The sequence below is a fragment of the Mirounga angustirostris genome, unplaced genomic scaffold (assembly GCF_029215605.1).
Source record: "Mirounga angustirostris isolate CCGP_5_RB_7025 unplaced genomic scaffold, mMirAng1.0.hap1 SCAF_9, whole genome shotgun sequence".
Taxonomy (NCBI): Eukaryota; Metazoa; Chordata; class Mammalia; order Carnivora; family Phocidae; genus Mirounga; species Mirounga angustirostris.
Window position 1 is genome coordinate 112691326 of NW_026991717.1, and position 20863 is coordinate 112712188.

Below are 20863 nucleotides of genomic sequence, written 5' to 3' on the forward strand. Positions count from 1 at the left end.
TGTTATATACATACAACAGACTATTATTCAGCCTTAAAAAGGAAATTCTGACCCTTGTTACAATATGGATGAATCCTGAATGCATTATGCTAAGTGAAATAAGCCAGATACAAAAAGACAAATATTGTATGGTTCAACTTATATGAGGTGCCTAGGGTAGTCAAATTCATAGAGACAGAAGGCAGAATGGTACTTGCCAAGGACTAGGGGGAGAAGGACTGGGGAGCTGCTGCTTAATGGGTATGGAGTTTCAGTTTAGGAGGATGAAAAAGTTCTGGAAATGGATGGTGGTGATGGTTATACAACAATCTGAATGCAGTTAATGCCACAGAACAGCACACTTAAAAATGATTATAATGGAAAGTTTTGTTATGTGTATGTATGTGTATATACATATATTTAAGATTTTTATTATTGAAGCATAGTTGACATACAATGCTACATTAGTTTCAGGTGTACAACATAATGATTTGACATTTCTACAAATTATTCAATGCTCACCACGGTAAGTGTAGTTACCATCTGTCACCATACACCATCACAGTATTATTGACTATTCGCTATGCTATACTTTGCCATCTCTGTGACTTATTTATAACTGGAAGTTTGTGCCTTTTAATCCCCTTCACCTATTTCACCCATCTCCCCAACACCCTTCCCTCTGGCAACCACCAATCTGTTCTCTGTATTTATAAGTCCGTATCTGGGTTTTGTTTGTTTTGGTATTTAGATTACACACATAAGTGAAACGATATGATATTTGTCTTTCTTTGACTTATTTCACTGAACATAATACCCTCTAGGTCCATCCACATTGTTGCAAATGGCAGGATCTCATGCTTTTTTATGGCTGACTCACATTCCATATACATATACATATACATATACCACATCTTCTTAATCCATTCACCTCTTGATGCACACTTGGGTTGCTTCCATAGCTTGGCTACCTTAGTAAATAATGTTGCAAAAAACACAGGGGTGCACATATCTTTTCAGATTAGAATTTTCGTTTTCTTTGGGCAAATACCCAGTAGTGGAATTACTGGATCATATGGTAGTTCTATTTTTAATTTTTCCAGGAGCCTCCATACGGTCTCCACAGTGATTGCTATGTTATGTATATTTTATCTCAATTTTTCAAAAAAAACTTCTAATGCAGAACAAAAAATTAGGGGCTCCCCAGAGATCTTTTTTCAAGTGTAAGCATCCTGAATGTCCCTGCTGTCAACTGACATCTTTGAACAGGAAGCCATCGCCAGTCCAGCCATGAGTTAGTGCTAGGGGCATAAGCAATCCCCTTTTATGTGGCAGCTTCAAACTACTTGATCTCAAATAGAACACTGAGCCAGACTGATCTAATTAGGACTTAAAAAAGCACTGCCTAACATTGTCTAACAGCAACAAGTCACCAACCCTGACAGCTCATTTATTTGCAAAGATTAACAAAAGTGTATTACTTTAAGTTGAAGTCAGCACTACTTCCTTTTGGTGTCATCTCCTTATTTCCCTAGAAAAAGAAAGGCCTACAGTTTTCTTCTTCTTCTTTTTTTTTAAGAGAGACGAGGAAGGGAGGGGCAAAGGGAGAGAGAGAGAATCTTAAGTAGGCTGCACGCCCAGCGCGGAGCATAACGTGGGGCCCGATCTCACAACCCTGAGCCCATGACTTGAGCCGAAATCAGGAGCTGGACACTTAACTAACTGAGCCATCCAGACTACCAGGGCCTACAGTTTTCTAGAGAAAACTTTTTACTTAAAAATGTCACCATGAACAATTCCAAAAACTGTTAAGTTCAACTTACACACAACCTCATGCCTAATACAAATACTTTACAATAATTAAAAATCAATTCATCAGTCTTCAAAATACTTGTAGGAACATGAGAGAGGAGGCAAAGAAAGACATATTTAAAGATAAAGAAAATGCTATCCACAGGGTTAGGTGATTTAGCCCAGGGCACAGTGGAAAAAGAAATGGGTCCAATTTTCTCATCTGCTTGCTCTCTGTTATTATTGTCTGAATGTTTGTATTCCCCACCAAATACACATGTCGAAATCCTAATGCCCAATGTGATGGTGTCAGGAGGTGGGGCCTTTGGGAGGTGATTAGATCATAGGGTAGAGCCTTCATGAACAGAATTAGCACTCTTACTAATAAGAGACCCAACAGAGGTCCCCAGGTGCCTTCCGCTCTGTGAGGACACAAAGAGAAGTCCACAGTCTGCAACCCGGAAGACGGCCTTCACCAGAACCCAACCATGCTGGTACCCTCATCTTGGGACTTTCAGCTTCCAGAACTGTGAGAAAGAAATTATTGTAATTTATAAGACACCCAGTCTGTGCTATTTTGTTATAGCAGCCATAATAGACTAAGACACTCTCTGAAGCTCATTTAATTCTAAGATTCTATGCTTCCTCTGAAAAGGAATGGGGGAAATCAGATCAGAGCTAAAAGTCTCTAAGCTGCTGGCTCATGGTTACTTGACAAGTCACTACATAAATACGCTCAAGACAAGGAAACCCAAAGACTAATCCCACAAGACTTCAATTGAAAAGTTTCCTTAACAACATCAAAAAACAACTTGATTTTAAAAATGGGCAAAGGACTTGAATAGACATTTCTCCAAAGAAAAAAATATGTAATGGTCATACACAAATGGCCAATTAACACATGAAAAGATGCTCAACATCACTAATCATTAGGGAAATGCATATCAAAACTACAATAAGATACTATCTCACACTTATTAGGATGGCTTATATCAAAAAACCCCAGCAAGTAGTTCCTCAAAAAATTAAAAATAAAATTACCACACGATCCAGCAATTCCACTTCTAGGTAAATACGCAAAAGAACTGAAAAGAGGATCTGTAAGGGATTTTTGTACACCTGTTTATAGCAGCATTATCACACTAGCCAAGAGATGGAAGCAACCCAAGTGTCTATCAACAGATGAATGTATAAAAAAAAATGTGGTATATACATAAAATGGAACATTATTCAGCCTTTAAAAGGAAGGGAATTCTGACTTGTGCTACAACATGGATAAATCTTGAACATGCTAAGTGAAATAAGCCAATCACAAAAAGATAAATACTGTATGATTCCACTTATGAGATATCTAGAGTAGTCACATTCATAGAGACAGAAAGTAGAATGGTAGTTGCCAAGGACTGGGGGGAGGGAGGAATGGGGAGCTGCTATTTAATGGGTATGGAGTTTCAGTTTGGGAAGATGAAAAACTTCTGGAGATGGATGGTGGAGATGGTTACATTATGATGTGAATATACTTAATACTACTAAAGTATATACCTTTTTAAAGTTTCCTTAAAACAAGAAGAAAAAAAGAAAAAGTGAATCCTCATTGCCCTGACTTTAGGATTCATCCAGTAACTCCCTATAGTTTATGATACCTTCCTCATAGGAAGTTAGGAAGCTGGAATTCAGGAACCCAAGGGCTTTCCTCTACTAACCAAGCACTTATGTGCCAGGTACTCTGAGACTCACGAAGACATGTAAGGTAACACCCGGGGTCCCAAGGAGCTTAAGGTAGAAAATATACATGTAGGTACACAACTACTGTGCCAGGAAGTAGAAATCGCTAGGTGCCATTACGACAAATAAGATGCCTGGTGATTCACAAAGAGGCAAAGCAAGATGGAGTTGAGTACTGAGCTGACCTTGGGTAAAGACGTGGAAAAGGTGAAAGGAAGGGGCAAAGGGAAAGTAATGGGTGCTGTTTCAGCAGAAACAGGAAGCATGGCATAGCTCAGTCCTTGATACCCTGCTCATATCCCTCAAGCCTTACTGCTTCATATACTCGACCTCACTGCCAACTGCCAGTATCGAAACCAAAGCCTAGGAGACTGCAGGCTGCTCTGGTGAATGAACACTTCTTGGAGGCAGCACTCAGCCAATGACTGATGGAAGCTGGTGTATCAATATCCCAGCTTTCTTGTTCCCAGGTGGAATGAAGTGGGTGCTCAATACTCTCTCCTCTCAGGATCAAGCTCCAATTGCCCACAGTTGTTGCTGGCTCACCCTTCCTTTCCCTACTTACTCCCCTACTCCTCTAGTATTTCTTGCATTTCCAAATTAACCATGTGCACCTGAAACTTGAACCCAAAATAAGACACATGGAGAGACAGAACATAAGAGAACTATCCACTAATTATTTGTATATATAATATATACTTTATTACTCAACATCTCATTTCATGCTCTATGTTTAAAAGAGGCTATAAAACTTCATATAGAATTCCTGCTATCCTGCCCCCCCCCATACCTTTCACAAACTAAACAAACAAAAAATAAATATTACCAAAAAAGTGGAAAAAAAAAGTGAGACAGGCTTGGCTTATCAGAGGTTTACTATTTCATAGGGAAGGATCAGCGCTTTCCTATTTGCTCAGCTATTCAGCAGGGAAAGTCATGAAAAGGTAAAAGGGGACTCCCAGATAGAATGCTGACTCAGAAGACTGCCTTAGAAGGGAGAAAACTCCCACAGAGTAAAAGCCTTTGGAATTTAATATGACAGCTCCTAAAATATGTAGAAAATGCATATAATGTACAGGCGTCCCCTCAGGGATAAGGGCAATTCCTGACCCTCTCTTCCTCTTGGAACCATCACAAGGGAACAGCTTGGGATGATTTCCAAGGCGGGGGTCTTGACCCACTGCCGTCTAGTCAGACCGTTTAAGTGTTCACACACAATGGAATCACAAAACTGCCCTGGAATTCATTTATGGCATTTCATGGTTGTCTGCTGGGCCCCTTCCAACATTAAAAGTTGGCTGCCTGGGATACTGCTGACTGTGGGAGACTGAAATAAAAATGATTTCATCCTTTATTCATTAAACAAATATTTATCCAATGTCTACTATGTGTTGGGCACTGTTCCAAGGAAAGAAATACAGAATTGATCAAAAAAAGATGCTGTCCCTGCCCTCATGAAGCTTCTTATATTTTACTGGGTGAGGAGAGAAAAAATTACATGCACAGGTAATGTGAGAGGACAATGGGTAGAGGGAAAAAAGTTAAGAATATATGTGTGTGTCTGAGGGTGATAAGTATTATAAGGAAAAACTAAATAAGAGATTAAGACATTTATAGGGTGCTGGGGGTTGGCTGTTTCTGTTTTACATAGACTGATCACACAAGGCCTCTCTGATAACACGGCATTTTGAGCAGAGCTCAAATGAGGGAACAAGTTGTATGAATATCTGGGAGAAGAGTCCTCCAGGAGAGGGGACAGAGTTCTGGGCTAATTTAAAATATAAGATAGCCAAAAGAGCTCCTTTGTCTTTTTTTTTTTTTTTTTAAAGCTTTGCAAAAACACAGATTATTTCAAGCAGGCTGAGTGCAGAGATACGTTTAACATCATCAGAGCAGTTGGAAATGTTTCCCTCTTCTAAGGGTGTATTGGAAGGGCCCATCTCCTCCTAGAGTCAGGTTGGAGCCTCCGACTGAGGCCGTGCTAATAGATAGCGCTCAAGAGGACAACTGGGGCCTGCTAGTCTTGACTGGCCTTCTCACAGATATTTAAATATTTGCTGTGGGATGCAAGGAAAAATTAGCAAGAGAACAAAGACCAATCACTACCAAAAGAAACCCAAACTGCATAATTATATCCAAATCTAGAAACACGGTAATTATTTAAATTAACCAGAAAATTGAACTTCACCTCAAGTGGTAAAACTGAAGGTACAGGTTTCTCTTTCTTTTCCCTTTTATGTTGATATCTAATTTCAAATAGTCTCTGCATATTTTTACCCAGGGAATCTGGTGTTGAATCTGAGGCTGACCTGGAGTAAAGACTTCTGGCCTAGATAACAGAATGGTTCAGCAGCAGATAACCCTTTAAAAATAAGTAAGCTATAGAAACGTAACAGAAAAAATGTTTGCCCCAAATTCCCACATTTAACATTTTTACTCCCTTTTATGATGGAGGACTTCACAAGCAAAATTCATATTTAAAACACTAGCATGAAAAAACTTAAAAGATTGCTGTTCAGTTCTAGAAAAGCCAAAACTAAACAAGGTGATATTAAGTTTATGGCCAAGTGTGACATGAATATAAAGAATTACCTTCTCTTAGGTCTTTTCTTTGACTTTATTCTAAACACTGTGGGGGGTAAATGACAAATTAAAAACTCACTTCGTAAGAATTTTTTATCTTATATCCTGAGATGAATAGGGCAGGGCTCCAAAGAAGGAGAAAAATATTTTAGATAGTCTATTATCTAGGCAATTAAAGCCCCATTTCCCAAAATGCTCTAGATTGTGGGGGGGAGGGGGGAGTGGGAGACCCACAGTCTAGTTCAGATCAGAGAGTGGGAGACGTACTTAATTTTAATTTGGCTTTGTGAGTAAGATGGGTGACACCACTGCAAAAAGTTGTGTGGATTCTTATCATCCATAGTCCTTCCCAGCTGGCCACAAAGGTTAAAGGCTGGCCACACTCTGACCCATCGCACTGTTCATTCATTCTATAGTTACTCATCTCGATGCAGCCTAGTTGTTCTAAGCAGAGTTAACCTGAGGCCAGTGCATTTTATCTAATCCACTGTCAGTATGGAATATTAACTTGGTCAAGCAGAGAGACTCAACAGCTGTTCTTCTCAAAGGTTTTAAGAAGGAACCACCCCATCAACACGAAAAAAGATGACTGCATTAGCACTCTGTCACTGTCTCATTTGCCCACACATCCTTGTCAATCCATTAACTGTTATAGAAAACAGCCATTCACCTAACACTTCCTACTCGCTGGTAGGCTGCTGCAGCGCCCAGCATCCCCTCCAGGAACTCCTGCCCCTTTCATCTCTTAGCATTCTCCAACTACACAAGCTCTGAGAAAGACCTTTTTCTATTTGCAAAAGCATTTTGTTAGCTGAATACCCAGAGAAGTCCATGCCTCTAAATATAGAAACCACCTTTATAAAGTCACCCAAGTCACAAGAAATTTTTAATAACCTGAAGGTTCAAAAAGGGATCTAAGCATGGCCTGGCCTGCCACAGCAAAACTGCCTACTATTTAGAAGCCGCTTAGAAGAAAATAGAAGAAAAAAACAAGCAAAAAAAAAAACCAAACCCAAATTTATTAGCCATCTCCTAGCAAAGCAATTATTTTTCTTTCCCCAATACCTTTACTTAAACGTGTTACAGATAACCCTACCAACAATACTCTAAGGCCTCACCGGGCTTAGAAACATAGATATAAACAGAAACTGCCCCCTTCTTCCCACCCAAAATCCACATTAAAAAGAGGAAAATGTTCTAGACAGCAGGAGGGATAGGCCATCACCTGATATGCTTCAAGAATAACCCATTAATGTCTTAACATGCCTTTTGCTAACAGAAAAATCTCTTTCTGCTCCATTTCTAAGTGTATGTATATGTATGTGTGAGTGTGTGCCTGTGTGTTTGCACAGCATGTGATATTCCCAAACATTTGTTGATAAAGGAGGGAACATATCAATCAGTTACTATTCATTGAGCACTGATCAGCTTGCAGTTTTCTCCAAGGCTCCTTCCATAGTAATTGATTAATTAGTTTCTAGTAAATGGCATGCCTGTCTAATTAACTGTATTGACTAGGACAGAAAAACCAGATGGCTCTTCTAGCCTAGATTAGTAACAGCAGAGAGACTGCTATTTAAATCTTACTTCTCCCTGACCTTTTGTCAGAAAGGGGGAAAAAATGTGATTGAACAATTTCGTGATGTGCTCTTTCGAAGACGATTTCCAGAAAAAGGTTTGCAACTGGTATATAACATTCATATCATTTACACCCAGTACCTGCCACAAATGCCATCCAAAGCAATCAGAGCAATTTTGCTTTGGAAATGGCCAAAGCCATAGGTTCATTTTATCTTATTTGTGGTAGGAGAAATAGAATTCCCTTGGCTCCCAACAAAAAAAAAGCAAATATGCATACCCATAAGACTACCACTATTTTTCGCTCATGTGAAGTTATATGACTCTTGCTTCTTTGGACCACTTGCCATTTCAGCTCCATTAGGCTCCTGGAATTCTTTGGTTTATTAAAATAACCAAGTAGGAAAAATTCTATTAATAAAGAAACATTCCGTAAAGACAGCCAGTAATAGTCAAATAATCAGTAGTAATGTAATGTAAAAATGCTCTAAATCTCCAACAGCTGCTTGTAACAAAGTAGCCCGCATTACTTAAAGATAACTTTTATTTGGCAAAACTCTTTTGGAAAGCTGGGCAAGATACCGGCAATCAACCCAATGGCCTTCAGCACTGATCTCTCCTCTGTGGGCCTCAGCTGCTGTATGTGGGGCCTGCGCAGGGGAGAGAGGGCATCACTCATTTCAGTCTGTATATGAGTATTTATACTCTTCATTCAAGCAGGGGTCTCCAACCACTCAGAGGAAGAAACATTACTTTCCTTTTGCTCCAAAGTTTGAAGACACCCAAAAAAGAGGCAAATCTCTAAGGAAGATAGGGCAGGTAGAGCAGGAAAGGTTATACTTTGTTCCCTTCATGAATATCTACTGGCAATTTCCTAGTAGAGTCCAGCCTCCGAGCCAGGAACTATACATTAAAGTGTCATGTTGTGTCACCAGATCACATCAATTCCTTTTGTTCCTAAGAAGAAATCAGCTCACCTGTGTTCCTTCTCAGCTAAACACTTATAAACCAGACCATATGTAGCAGGCCTGCTATACTCCAGAACCTTTTAAGCTTTCTAAGCTCTAAAACTGCATCAGTAAATGGACTAAAAGATCTAATCCATGGGTAAAATCTTTTTTTTTTTTTAAGATTTTATTTATTTATTTATTTGAGAGAGAGAGAGAAACAGCGTGAGAGGGGAGAGGGTCAGAGGGAGAAGCAGGCTCCCCGCTGAGCTGGGAGCCTGATGCGGGACTCGATCCCAGGACTCCAGCATCATGACCTGAGCCGAAGGCAGTCGCTTAACCAACTGAGCCACCCAGGTGCCCTCCATGGGTAAAATCTTAATTCCGGATTGCTAACACCCGAAACCTCTAGGCTTCAGGAATTCCACAAACTCTTTAATTTTATATGCAAAATGATGTGCATATGTACATTTTCCTGAAATAAGTGTTCATAGCTTTTAGATTTTCCAAAAGGTTCAGGATTCAAAAAGAGTTAAACATGGCTGATTTAATAAGTTATTTTCATGCTACCTTCTCTCTATAAAATAAAAGCCTCTAAATAATTCACCTAAATAATATATACAACAAGGAATTCCTCTTCCTCATTAGCCCAGGGAAGATGCTACCAACACTTGCTCTGTAGAACCCAGGCGGCGGCATGTCTATGAGGAAGAGAAGAGAGCACGATCACAAGCTAGAGACTTAGTTTAGTCCTCCTTCTGTGACCGAAGACATCTGCAGTTTCAAACACTATAGGCCTCAGCTTTGCATTGGGGTGAAATCTGTCACTGGGAGGATTCAACATGAAATGAAAGTGCTTCAGAAGCTAAAGGGCTAAAAATATACAAGACAGAAAAGAAAGATGAGGAGAAGAAAATATTAGCCTCAAGTCACAAAGCAAGTCAAAGGATGGACCCCAAGAGTGTGTCTTTATTTCAGATTGAGGAGAACATACGGCATGCCATGCCCCCAGGGAGCTGAAGCTGGGCTACATGGGAGTTATAAAAAGAGCAAAGTTACAACTTTGCGTGCTTCACTGGCTCGGAGCACCCTTACTGGTGAATGCCGGCACCTCTGCCATACCCGTATAACGTCAGCACAGAAAGGCTGAGTGATGATGTAATGTCTGGGGCCAGGCCACGTATTCAAGGCCATTTTGCTGGACTCACAGGGAACAAGTCAGCTCTCCTCTCCAGGGGATAAGTTAGAATGATTTCATTCTCATGATTTTGGGGGCCCTGCCATCTACCAAGTTTAAAAGAAAGACCTGTGTAAGTCATCCCAGTACTCAGACACTCCAATGCTCAGCCCTTTCAAAAAAACGTTATCATACTTTCCCTTTCCTTCCCCATCCCATTTTCAGCAAGAGGTAGGAACTTACAAGGCCAGGCTTTAGGTAAGACCAAAGCAAAAGAAGATTTAAAAATTACCACACCAAGGACGCCTGGGTGGCTCAGTGGGTTAAGCATCTGCCTTCGGCTCAGGTCATGATCCCGGGGTCCTGGGATTGAGCCTGCTTCTTCCTCTGCCTGTGTGCTCGCTCTCATGCGCACGCTCTCTCTCTCTCTGACAAATAAATAAATAAAATCTAAAAAAAAAAAAAAAATTACCACACTGTCCATTTCCAGGCTACATATACCTGTTAGCCTGAAAGACTTACTTCCCAGAAGCCTGAGCTCTGCTGGACTGTCACAATCTAGGGCAAGACCCATTTAAGGAATTGTGAGAGAAAGGGAACAAAAGCTGAGTGCTGCCTTCCAAGTGTGTGCCAGAAGAGCTAGCAGGTGGAAACTTGGCCTTCTTTTTTAACCCTGTTAAGAGACTGGCTCACTAAGTATGCAGAGGGGAGTGTGAAGCTTGGGAGACAGAATGTATCCAGTCAGGCTTCAGGGAGAAAAGGAAAAACAAAAAAATCCAAGTAGGATAGTGATAGCAAGGAGGAGAGCCCTTGGATTCAGGCAGCCTCCAGAGGAAGGAGCGCTATTTTACTGCAAGATTTTTTTTTTTTTTTTAAGATTTTATTTATTTCAGAGAGAGAAAGCACAAGCGGAGGAGACAGGCGAAGGGAGAAGGAGAAGCAGACTCCCCACTGAGCAGGGAGCCCGTTGCGGGGCTCAATCCCAGGACCCCAAGATCATGACCTGAGCTGAAGGCAGACGCTTAACTGACTGAGGCACCCAGGTGCCCCAACTGCAAGATTCCTCACCATACTTTAAGACTAGAAGGTGGGCTGGTTTAAAAAAAAAAAAGTTCAAGGGTGTATTTGGCCTAATTGTTTCTGTTGCTATTCAGCCAATCTGATGTCACTTATGCCACTTTATCTGATGACAGAAGTTATTAAACTTGAATAATAAAAAGATTATACTAGAAATAAACAAACTATGTATTTTTGGCCAAAAGTAGGGAAGAGAGATTGTAATAGGGCTTTCAATGAAAATCTTGGGACCCCTCGCTGGCTCAGTCCGAAGAATGTGCGACTCTTGATCTCAGGGTCAGGAGTTCGAACCCCACATTGGGTGTAGATTACTTTAAATAAATAAATAAATAAATAAACAAACAAGAAAAAAAGAAAATTTCAAAGAGGTTATTATCCAGCAGTCATGTGTCTTTTTTTTTTTTTTTTGAAAGATTTTATTTATTTGAGAGAGACAGACAGACAGAGACTGAGCATGAGCGGGGGGGGAGGGCAGAGGGAGAGGGAGAGGGAAAAGCAGACTCCCCACTGAGTACAGAGTGGCAGTCATGTGTCTACCACAGCCTCTGGCACACAGTAGATGTTCAGTAAGTATCTGCTTTCTTATTTTAAAAGATGGGGGGAGAGGAAGGCATAAGTAAGGGTCCAGTAGGAGACAGGAAAAAGAAACTTGTCTCCACTCACCTATGAATTAGTGACAGACCAAGAAACCAAAAATGAGAGAAAAATATCCTGCTGAAGCACAGAGGTTTCAAACTGGTGGCTCTTAATGCAGAATAGGTATGATGTACAGATTTATTTTATCCATACAATAAGGTATTAATTTGTCGTGATATTTAAAAAAAAATCAGGGGATTTTACACAAAAATCTTGATTTCTGGCTTCACTTGAAAAAATTCAGAGACCCATGGCAACAATGGGCTGAAGCTGAGCCAAAGCTTCATTTAGATGTGACTCATTTATATTTAGATGGGGTGGGATCTCTATAGTTGGCCACAGTCACCACCCCCCCCATTGATGATTTCTAACACAGTTCACTCATTTTTGCTGCTTGCCTTGCTTCTCCTGGCATCAAGATGCAGAGTGAGAAGGGCTGTAATGTGACTCTTGATCTTGGGGTTGTGAGTTTGAGCCCCCCCACCCCGTTGGGTATAGAGATTACTTAAAAATAAAATCTTAAAGGGCGCCTGGGTGGCTCAGCCATTAAGCGTCTGCCTTCGGCTCAGGTCATGGTTCCAGGATCCTGGGATCGAGCCCCACATCAGGCTCTCTGCTCCACAGGAAGCCTGCTTCTCCCTCTCCCACTCTCCCTGCTTGTGTTCCCTCTCTCGCTGTGTCTTTCTCTGTCAAATAAATAAATAAAAATAAAAATAAAAAAAGATAATGCCTCCCCCCTTTCTTCCTCTTTAAAAAAAAAAAAATCTTAAAAAGACAAAGAAAAGGCTCTACTGAGATCTCAAAAATCTGGGTTCCAGTCCTGGCTCAGCTACAAACATGTCTATGTCTTGACTTATGTCCCCAACATCTCTGAGCCTCAGTTTTCTCATCTATAAAAGGAGGGTTATCCAAAATGATCTCTAATAGCTCTATAATTAGAATTCATCTACAATGGTGGCGCTGAGCATAGGGGAGACACAAAGTAGGCTCAGCCTATTTCACACTCTATTCCCTGAGTCCAATTTCTTGAAATGTTAATTTCATTTGGAGGCTAAAGAAGTACCTAGTGAACCTAGGATAGTCTAAAAGGAAGTATAGGTTCTCTGGCACAGCATCTGGTCCATTTGTGTGGAAAGACTATCTCACTGTAATTAAAAGCCAGAAGACTGTCTCAGATAGATAGATCACTTAGTGTCTTTCTTGACCATGTTCATTCCTATTATGGAAATTCTCAGATTCCTCCCTGGGATGGTTATCCAGCCCATGACTAAATGAAGAGTTCCAGAGCACAGAGCCTCCAGCTGTGGGTGTTCTCAAAGTATACAAGAACAAGAGCAAATATAAAGACCAGTATAAGGAAAGAGTAGGCTTTGGAATCTGAAAGCAGCAAAAAAGATCCTGTCTGGACTAGTCAAAGACTATACATGTCAGTCCTGCAGATCACTGTAACCGTGGCACCTGCTGCTTTAGCTCTGAGTGTGGAAAGAGCTGGTAAGTCACCTCTTAGAGACATGTTCTAGCAATGAGACAGTAAGTTTGGCCTCCTGTACAGCACTTACAAAGTATAAGCTCAGTAGGTTATTCTCACTAAAAATCTATTACTTAATTCATCCTCATAAAGTCTCTGGAAGTTGAGCAGGAGAAAACGGTACTTATCAATTCTGATTTATAGTTAGAGAAGCCTTAGGCCTAAAAAGCTAAAAACCACACATTGACCAAAGTATTCAAGATTTGCTTCAACAAATATTTATTGCGCTCTCACTGTGTGCCAGGTATTAGAGACAAGGCAATGATGAGTTCACCACACTTCATTTCTTAGTCCCTAAGGAGTGAACAAAATAGCCTAACATAAATCTCTGTACTTCCTATTCCCTAGGTTATATACTTCTGATAATCTCTATGGGGACTATGAAAAGACTTGAAAGACTTTACCTCTGAAATGGATCCAAAGTTAGATTCAATGACTTTGCATCCTCCTTCACAGAAAACCAAAAAACCAATTTGGTTTGTCAGAGAGGATACAGTACCCATAGACTTTTCCCATTGGATAAAAAATCACACATAAGGGGTGCCTGGCTGGTTCAGTTGGAAGAGCATATGACTCTTGATCTCAGCAGGGTCATGAGTTCAAGCCCCATGTTGCGTGTAAAGATTACTTAAATATTTTTTTTAAAAACACACATAATAAATTAGTCAAATCTGAATAGAAAAAAATGAAAAGCTATTCAATGTTTTTATCACTATATATAACCTTAAAGACAAAAACAACTACATCTTGGTAATGTACATAACCAGGACAATCACAAAATACCTACTCAGGTTCTGCCTGTGGCAATACCTGTCCCAGTGTATCTGGGCAAAATGGGTATTATAATCCAGGTCAGAGGTTCTCAGTCAGGGGCAATTTTCCCCCAGGGGACATATGGCAATGTCTAGAGACATTTTTGGTTATCTGGGGGATGACAGGGGAGACATCACTGGCATCTAGTGGGGACAGGCCAAGGATGCTACTATCTTGAAATGCATAAGAGAACCCCACAAAACAAAGAATTATTCAACCAAAATGTCGATAGTACAGAGGTTAAGAAACCATGGTCTGGGTGTTCTACATATTGGCTAGAGGCCTGTATTCTGGGTCTTTTAAGGGCTCCATGCAGAAAGGTTCTGGCTGATAATATAGGAACTGAAAGAAAATTAACATCTATTCTCCTTTACATCTTTCATTGTTCCCTCAGCCCCTGTGTTTCTGGTGATAAAGCCTAATAAACCATTACATTTAGCGCCTGTTTTTTATTGGTCATTGAAATAAGAATCACATGCATAAGAGAGTGACAGAAGATAGAAAAATTAACTTAAAAGCAAGGAAGAAAGGCAAGAAGGAAGAAACGAAGGGGGAAAGGGAGGGAGAGGCTTGGTTGTCATTTCTACATCTAAGTGAAACTAAATCAACCAATCTAAAGAGTAGACAATGATCTGTTCTGTTGTGAGTCTGATCGTATCTAGAAACGGCTTCTTCCCACCCAAGAAACAAATAGCCTGTAAAAACTAAGTAATTTCAGGCATTATGGCTTCTTCAAGGAGACATCGCTTATATAACTGAGGCCACCTAGTGGTTTCCAGTGTGGATCACAGCTAAGTAGGCCCTAGGAATCTGCCTTCAACATAAATTCTGAATTTAGATATATATTCTCTATTTACAAAAGGGACATCCCTAGTCTAGACAACTTAAAAGATATTTTCAGTTTCTTTAACATTTAACTCAATTCAACAAGCATTTATTGTGCTCCTATTGCATACACTAGTCTTTAAGCTCTGATATTGGGGAGCATGTAGCAATTCCAGTCTAGGAAGAAAAACCCTAGGTTCTGCCTTCAAAGGGCAGGGTCTTCACAGGTTCCCCAAGAACTGTTTCTTTTATGTCCCTTGCCCACAAATAACTCTAAAGAGGTGAGTACAGCATGTGAGAATTATGTTAAAGATGATGATGAGCCCAAAGAGAACACTAAGCATTAGCAAGAGACTAAGGTCTCTCTTTTTCCAACCTAGATGTGAAACAGCCGAATATTTGTTCTGTTTGAGAAGGGAAAAAAAAACACCTATGTGTTTGTTTCATCAATGCTTCTTTATATTCATCTTTACTCAGCTTGATTACTGAGACCAGTCTAACTGGTCCACTCACTGACACCCACACACCCACTTCAGAACTTCTGTGGCCAAGACAGGTGCAAGAATGCCAAGCATGTTTTTTAAACTGCCAGCTCTAAGTCAACATCAGTATCTCAATTCCCAGTGAGACTATGAAAAGACTGGAAACACAGCTTGGGTTCTCCTTCCCAGTTGTGATGCTGGCAATAAAAAGTAAAAGAGTCAGCATCTGGCTTCCTCTCAAACAAGGCTGCTCAGCCCATCTCATCCAAGAAAAAGGTGCCATCCAAAGGGGCCATTCAGGATATATGTCTCTCGGATGGTACTTAGGGTGTTTCATTCATCATTGTGTTTTATTGATACACACACACAAAAAGTCTCTCTTTTTTTTGGCAGGCTAATATTCCATGGACTCCCTCCTTTCTTTTGAAATGACACATTCTTAGAACCTTAAAGTCTGTTCACAAACCTGGCAAAGCTAGGCTGCTCAGAACTACACTGTGGCCAGCCTTGGTTCATGGTGTGTGCCTTATATTACTCAATGGAAACTCTGATGAAGAGACTCAATATTATGCTAGAATGTCCAGAGACACTGTGTGCCTCAATTGTTTCTACCTGACATGATGCTAAGGAGAAATAAAGACCAGCACAGAAGGAGCAATCTGAGAGGAAAGCACGAATGTGGGATGCAGGAGACAGAGGGCACCTACCTGGTCACGATCCCCTGCAAAGCAGCAACTTTTCATGGTGCAAGAGTTGAAGTAACCCTGATTGTCAAACTGGAACACAGGCAGGCGGGAGTGGATGTCATAGAGCACAGGGGGCAGGCGACGCCTCAGGGCCAGGAGCTGGGTGCCGTTGCTGTTGAATCGCACGCTCATGGCACTCTGCAGGGACAGATTGCCACCATAGCGCAGGAGAGAACTGGAAGGCAGGAAGCACAGGGATTGGGCATGAGGCAGGCTGGACAAGAGTCTGCAAAATGACCACATTTACTTCTTCCCAAAATGTGTCCAGAATCTCCTGTCAGGCTTCTACATCTGAAAGGTATTTCAGAAGGTTAACAATGGGATAAGAATGGCTCCTTGATTTCATTAGAGTAAGTTATCTAACCTATCAGCTCCTCTTTTCAATCTCCAAAAGGTGAATTACCAGTAAACTTACAGGAAATAGAGAACAAAAGCATCATGAAAGAAAAGACGTATTAAAATGATTCGTTTTTATTTCATTTGCCTGAGCCAACTACATAATCAAGTAGATACTCACACTCAGCAAGTCCCTGCGAGGTGAGTCGTGTCCACTCTAACTGGCTAATCATGGATGACATTTAAGGGACATATTTATCCTTGTATTAGAGATACAAAGCACCTTAGCAAGAAAAGCAGATACTTTACTGTTTATTCTGGGTCTATTTTATTTTATTTTTTTATTTTATTTATTTGAGAGAGAGAAAGAGAGAGACAGAGCACGAGAGCGGGGAGGGTCAGAGGGAGAAGGAGACTCCCTGCCGGGCAGGGAGCCCCCAATGCTCGATCCCAGGACTCCAGAATCATGACCTGAGCCGAAGGCAGCCGCTTAACCAACTGAGCCACCCAGGAGCCCCGGTATTTTTTTTTTTTTTTAATAATCATTTTATTACTGGGGTGCCTGGGTGGCTCAGTTGGTTAAGCATCTGACTTCAGCTCAGGCCATGATCCCAGGGTCCTGGGATTGGGCCCCTTGTCGGGCTCCCTGCTCCGCGGGGAGCCTGCTTCTCCCTCTGCCCCTCCCCCAACTCATGCTCCTGTGCACTCTCTCTCTCTCTCTCAGATGAATAAATACAATCTTTTAAAAAATCATTTTATTACTTAAGCATTTATTTTTGAATTTTTAATCTGTTCACAGGAACTTTATATTCTACATGGCATAACCAGACAGTAAATATTAAACAAAAAATTTCAATTAAATGCAGGGCAAGTAGTGTAACAATTAGAAAAGCAAGATGACTTGTTTTCCTATACAATTCCCAACAAGGTTATATGTACTTTGGTTAATATATTTATCTATCTTCACTAGGGAGAGTGATATGCTCTGGTTCACCTACTATTCTTCTGTAGACTCATAATATTCCTAACATTAAAAAAAAAAAAAAACTCAGTATGATTCCAAATAATTTCCTTTGATGACTCAGAAGATACTTTCAATTTTACAGTGAACCAGGATGGCCATGAACATTAACAATTATATAGTACTAAGTAAAAAAGGGCGCATATCTATGTGTATATCTTTCAGTAATTAGTACCCTTGATTAGCTAGACTCCATTTTATTATGAAGGGATGAACTACTCACTGACCACATCATAACCAACTTCTTTTGTATTCTGGGTTCAATTCCTGGGGCACTGAATTACTGGTAGGAAAGTGAGGTTAAGTATAGACATTGGGAGTGGTACAGAAATTCATGTGACATCAAAACTACAAACTCATTTTGCCTCACACAGACATTGTTGTCCTAATAATCCTAGTAGTTTTAGGAAAAAACAGTTTATAAATTCCAGGGAATCACAGAGCTGGAAAGGGCCTTGAGAGACCTAAATTAGAGCCTGGCAGATTTATCTGAACATTTCTACGGAAGTTTTAATAGCATTTTACCAAGTGAAAACTTAAAAGAGCTATATACTACCAGAAGAGATTTAATATTGAATGAAGACAACACATTTTCTTTTTTTGGCATGAGCGTGATGGGTAAGATTAAGAGGACAGGAAAGGAGATATCCCGTGGGAAAAGGAGCCCCTGGAACCACGTCCAAAGGCAGCTGCCAACCTGGCCTAGTCATCAAAACCATCTATATCCCCACTAGCGCGGGTCAGTGCTGTGTCTTCCAGAGCAGTCTTCTCTCTTGAGGGAGGCATGCCCTGGTACGTGGCAACAAGGCTTGGGGCCAAACAGGCTTTAATCCTTTTAGGATTGAAAAGAGAGAAAAGACTTAGGAAACCGACCCTAGTACTCCAAACATCAAGGAGAAGGCTGGTAGCCCTGCAGGCCCCAAGTAATAATCTCTGCAAAAAAATGTTCTTATAATGGTCCTAAACAGAGGCCACACTCACTCACATACAGAGAATGAATGACGGGGCTGTTAGAGTCCAGGCATTTCCTTTACAGCGTGCCCTAGCTGCCACAGGCATGTGGTGTTATCTAAACACTGAGCTCAAAAACAATGAGAGGCTTTCAATCTAACATCAGCATGGAGTGTACAAATAAACCACCATCTGTAGGACTGGAGAGGAGCTGGGGGTGGAAACAAGATTGAACAAAAAGAAACTTGGCCAGCCCCACCAGCAACAGCAGCAGGGATTTGCATCAGCTCCAGCATCCCTGACAGGACAGCTGGGGCCTCTGGCCAACGCTCATTCCATCGGTTAACAGGAACTTCCTCTGCTGATTCTAGTCAGACCTGTAGAAGTCTACTCAGGACAGGCATCGAGCCCATCCCACCCCCACTGGAGCTCCCTGACCTATGTCTGTATTCTAGCCACTCTACAGAGGCCTGTTTGTGTGCTCTAGGAAAGTCACTAACTTCTCTTGCCTGTGCTTCTAGGCAGGGAACTCCTTTCTCTCACACAGAGGGTAGGTATGTAGAACTCGCTCCTGGAGTGTTTGGGGGTGCCAGCTGAAGAGCAGCAGCTGCTAAAACGGAACACTTCTTGTTTGGGCACAAAATTCAATTCCTTCCAGAGGGCAGAATGATACCCGAAATCCAGAAAGTGAACTATGTTAACCATGATTTCTCAGCAGGGGTTCTACAGCTGGCTCTTCCTGATGCAAATGGTAAGGATGATCTAGTTCATTAGGAAGAAAAAGCTTAGAAGCAGTTTGCCCTCACAGTCAAGATATAAAGACTATGTCAAAGATGCTATAGTTTAAGGTTCCAAATGTAATGTGCCTGGAGAAATCATCTGGGACTCTTTAAAAATGTGGATCCACCCCCAGATATTCTAATTCAATCTGGGAAGTGGGCCCAGGAATCTGAATTTAACAACCCCAATTAATGCTGATGCATGTGACTTTCTAACCACTTTGAGAAACATGGCTCCATTTTGGGATTTTGGGGGAGAGGAAGCAGGAAGAGACGGGAGAGTGGGGCCAGGGGGAAAACAAGGTGGAAAGAAGGCAGATTACCAGAGGTTCAACAAAAAACAACACAATATGGCACTTTTTACAGCCCCATGTCTATTAGCAGAAAGGACTCTAATTCCTTTTAAAAAATCAGAGTTCCTCTCTACCAACAATGCCTGAAATGTCTTTTTCCTGTCATCAATACATTCCCCAAAGGAGAAGTTTCCCATTTCCTCTTGGAGAACTGAGGGAAGACTGCCTCAATCTTTTGGAGATGATGGAGATTGAGGTCACTATCCCCACTCTTCAGAGAAATGGCCACCATTATGCACCCAGACAAGATGAGCAGTATCTTGAAAGAATGAGCAACAAGTTAAGATGAATTCAACTCAAAATATCCCTATTTAGAAAAAGAAAAGCAATAAATCTATTCCCAACCTATCTTCAACAAATGATCTGTCATAAAATGCAACAAGAATGGGGTAGGAGGTAATCCAAGGGTCAGCATGTAAAAGATCCAGGACGAAAAGCAAGAGAACCACAGAACAACAGGAAAATATTTCTCACTAGTGTGGTCTCCTGGATTTTTCCTTTTTTGCTCCCTCCCACCCCCAGTATTCAAATGGATTTCTTTATTGCTCTGGCAGAGTAAAAAGAACATTTTTAAAAGTACTTGGCCAAGGCTAAGGCCTTGGAATAGAAGAGAAACAGGCTAAGGCTGTTTCCAAGGAAAGTAACTGGGAGTATCATGTTCAACACAAGACAGGGCATTGATAACGTTTCCAAGATCAGATTCCACGAACCTAGATTTCCATAAATCCATGACTAAGTAATTCATCCGATGGTACCAACATGATTTACCAATGCCCACCAGCATAAACTTCCTTACAGTTTCTAAGTGAAAGCTTTAATAACACCCATGAAATACATTGTTATTCCAAATCACAGACATCAGACTTGGTATTGTATAACCAGAGTGGCAAAATCAAGGTCCTATATAGGTGGGGGGAAATCTCTTCCTCCCCTCCAGTTTCTGCTGTAGGATGGGATGACCTATAGGAATAAAGGACATTTTGTACTTGCACAACCCATAGAATATGACAAATCCTAGAGAACACTAGAATTAGGTAGAGAACACACAAGTTCAGGGAGTCACAGCCCACACCAATCCTATTTAAGTGTGTTCAGCGTCCCAATAATCCCTTAACCATTTCTTTTATGTGAGTTGGCAGGAGAACCTGGGCTTTCTCTTTTGTTCTTTCTACACAATCCTCAGTTCCAAGATTGAGACTTCTCTAGAGGAAGCCAGAACTATTAGACCACTAGTATGAGAGAGATACATTGTGATCTGTGTCTAAACAAACTCACTTTCCTCAGAACATGATTTTCTGCCAAACCTCTCTGGCTTGAAATATAGTTATAGGTTCAGTGTACCTGGTAAAATTTCCTTCCCTTCTTGAGCATCCAGAAATTTAAGTTTGACTGAAGCTGGCAAAAGGGCTTGATAAATTTCTGATAAAGAGATCTTTGGATAGGGGTGCCTGGCTGGCTCAGTCAGTAGAGCATGCAACTCTTGATCTTGTGGTTGTGGGTTTGAGCCCCACAGTGGGTATAGAGATTACTTAAAAA

The 20863-nt window shown here is 41.0% G+C and overlaps 1 protein-coding gene across 6 annotated transcripts in view; it reads right to left on the reverse strand.

Moving 5' to 3' along the window:
- DCAF5 (DDB1 and CUL4 associated factor 5) overlaps positions 1-20863 on the reverse strand; it is a 97691-nt gene that overhangs the window by 26257 nt on the left and 50571 nt on the right. For 3 of the 6 annotated variants that reach the window (XM_064571235.1, XM_054513752.2, XM_054513753.2), the window contains exons 6-7: positions 15849-16062; positions 7937-8032 (exon numbers count right to left, since the gene is read on the reverse strand). The exons of 1 other annotated variant lie outside the window; for it this stretch is intronic. In XM_064571235.1, the coding sequence (XP_064427305.1) occupies positions 7937-8032; positions 15849-16062 (310 nt within the window). The remainder of the gene's footprint in view (positions 1-7936; positions 8033-15848; positions 16063-20863) is intronic. 2 more of the 6 variants (XM_064571236.1, XM_045901078.3) reach the window with 1 other exon arrangement.